The sequence below is a fragment of the Montipora capricornis genome, chromosome 14 (assembly GCF_036669925.1).
Source record: "Montipora capricornis isolate CH-2021 chromosome 14, ASM3666992v2, whole genome shotgun sequence".
Classification (NCBI taxonomy): Eukaryota; Metazoa; Cnidaria; class Anthozoa; order Scleractinia; family Acroporidae; genus Montipora; species Montipora capricornis.
This window is the reverse complement of record NC_090896.1, coordinates 46,926,800-46,929,299: the sequence shown is the minus strand read 5'-3', so window position 1 is coordinate 46,929,299 and position 2,500 is coordinate 46,926,800. Positions and strand designations below refer to the sequence as shown.

Sequence of the window (2,500 nt, the reverse complement as noted above, 5' to 3'; positions counted from 1 at the left end):
TTCTCGTAAGATTTATTTTTCTTAACCAGAGTTAAGGTAGGGAACATTGTCTCCAGTGTTGTGGTCTGACCTAATCTGGTCAGGGGCATCTTTCACTTCCTAAAATAAATTGTAAACTGCATAACAAGCAGTCTGGCAGAAGTCCCCCACAAAAAGAATTGTAAATCAGTCCTGAAAAGCCCCGAGGGGTAGAGACTAATAATAATTCTGGAAGTGCACTTTAATTTGGACCCTGACAAATTTGGTGCAGTTCAAATACATTCACAATACTTTACTCCCAATTTAAGTCTCATAATTCAACAATCATTATTGTTTATTACATCATACATATTCAGAAAAGCCAAAGCTGGGGGTTCGAGGCCCACCTTGAACTGAAGGCCGACTTTGCCCTAGAATTGTAACTTTGCCCACTGGCACTGATGTTGACACTCGTATTCATTGATAGACTTTTACCTTGGCCCCTGAGACCTACACGTCGTGAAACATCTTTAGACTTTGGCCAGTGGACGAAGAAGGGAGTGGTCAACAAATTTCAGACTTCAGACTGTAGCTTGAAAATGGTTCTAAATATATCGTGGTTTTAAACTGAATTAACACACAAGAACTGAAACATGAAATTTGATTATTTACAATAAACCTTTAATTTATCGTTTTTGAAACAAGCGGTTTTAATTTGAGAATGACATTCCAGGCCAATGTTACGATTAGTGATACTCCTATTAGACAACAAGGAAAATGTAACACTTGCTCCTATCCGGTCCCGGAGTACAGTACGACATGCGTTCGTACAATGCAAGTTAAGCTTAAATTTCTTTTTGGGTCTTGTAACAGAACACCCAGAACAAAAATCATGGTACAATTTTACGTGCTCATTAAAAAAATCTATTATGGCCCTGCATCAAGTGAGCAAATACCTGCACAAGCCAAAGACACTGATATGACGTGTCATCATCAACTAAAATCAAGATTAAGACGAATGCAAATTAGGTTACCTTTTGAGCTTGCAAGCGAAGCTCTTCCTTCCTAGCTTCCTCTGCTTCAAGATCAGGGGATAAGGAAATCTCAGAAGTCTCTTCATGATTATCTCTTTCGCCTGCTCCAATGTCTCTATCGACATCAAATTCAGGGATTTTCATTCCGTTCTCTGCCGCCATCTTCTTCTGATCCTCTCTTTCCTTCCCTTTCCGGTATTTCTGGACCTTGCCCGCGATTACCCACAAGTCCTTTTCAAGAAAAGACTCATTACCCACAATAACTTGGGGGTGCAGCTTTTTGCCTTGTCACCCACAAGTCATTGCAACGAGACACTCGGTTCCCGGATGCTCCAGTGAGTGACGACAGCTCCAAGATGGCGCTTCAGAATCAAAGAAAAGCGAATGTGAGTTGTTTGTAGCCGAACCACTTCTTTCTCTGTATTTCCTTATTCGTTCCATAAAGGATCCTCTATAATTGATTTCAGCGTTGTTTTCGTGACTTAAAATTTTTCTGTAACGTATAAATATCTCGGTACTGCTCGTGTATAATTTCCTTGTCGCTATCGACCTCATGATCCAATTTGAAGCTTACGTTTCACTTGATTGTCGATTGTTAATGACATCTTTTTCATGTTATTTTGTAGGTCCGTTTGCCGCCAGAAGTTAACCGAATTTTGTACGTTAGGTAAGAACTGAATCCTTGGAACACTTCCTTACCGTGTTCACCGTTTAATTACAATATCTGCAATCAATCTTATAAGTTATATGCCATGAATTCTAGTGTTGGTTTTTCTTTGGTAGCTTATTAAACTCACAATAAGTTTTTTTTCTAGAAACTTACCATACAAGATCACGACAGAAGAAATGTATGACATATTTGGGAAATATGGTGGAATTAGGCAGATAAGAGTGTAAGTCGTAAAAAATTATTGTGGTATTTGCACAGAAAGAGCTTCTGGCCTTGGGACCCGGGCAAACGTCTTAAATATTTGCTTCAGCATCCTTTCGATTTTGTTGAGCGATGTTGATTGGCGGGGTGGGCAAATGTTTTCAACATGCCATTCAAAATTTGATTCAACAAATCTCGTGCATGAGAGGCCTTTTATTCAGTCCCAGGATGCACCTGCAGTTGTTACTGTGGATATGGATATGATACGTCATTGAGAGACCGATAACTGCGCACACTTATAGCCAACAACGTTGAAGGCCGGCAAACTGCTTCAACTTCATTCAACACCATAAAAATAAGAGTCAAATGGTTGTTGAACAAAGTTTAAATGCTTTTAAACTCATGCAACATCGCTTCAACTTCATTTCAACGTGGTTGAATGGGTGGAGCCGACGGTTTCAAGATCGCTGTTCAACAAAATCAAACGGATGTTGAACCTGTTTGTGTGGGCCCTTTACGTTTGTAAATATCTTTATTATATAAACCAGAATCCAACAACTTTTCCCTTTAATTTCCTGCAGTGTCTTTTTTTTCAACATATTTAAGCAATAGAGGACTTTTTTTGTATTTCCACAGC

General features: G+C 39.2%; 2 protein-coding genes across 3 annotated transcripts in view; one reads left to right on the top strand and one right to left on the bottom strand.

Moving 5' to 3' along the window:
* The window catches only part of LOC138033547 (tumor protein D54-like), a 10,182-nt gene extending 8,971 nt beyond the window's left edge, over positions 1–1,211 (bottom strand). Inside the window, exon 1 of one of the 2 annotated variants that reach the window (XM_068881315.1) lies at positions 993–1,211. In XM_068881315.1, the coding sequence (XP_068737416.1) occupies positions 993–1,154 (162 nt within the window). In that variant the 5' untranslated portion in view covers positions 1,155–1,211. The remainder of the gene's footprint in view (positions 1–992) is intronic. The other variant, XM_068881317.1, reaches the window with a different exon arrangement.
* Positions 1,212–1,266: 55 nt separating this feature from the next.
* LOC138033548 (splicing factor 3B subunit 6-like) overlaps positions 1,267–2,500 on the top strand; it is a 4,537-nt gene continuing 3,303 nt past the window's right edge. Inside the window, exons 1-3 of the mRNA XM_068881318.1 lie at positions 1,267–1,378; positions 1,619–1,659; positions 1,808–1,885. Coding sequence (XP_068737419.1) covers positions 1,349–1,378; positions 1,619–1,659; positions 1,808–1,885 — 149 coding nt within the window. The 5' untranslated portion in view covers positions 1,267–1,348. The remainder of the gene's footprint in view (positions 1,379–1,618; positions 1,660–1,807; positions 1,886–2,500) is intronic.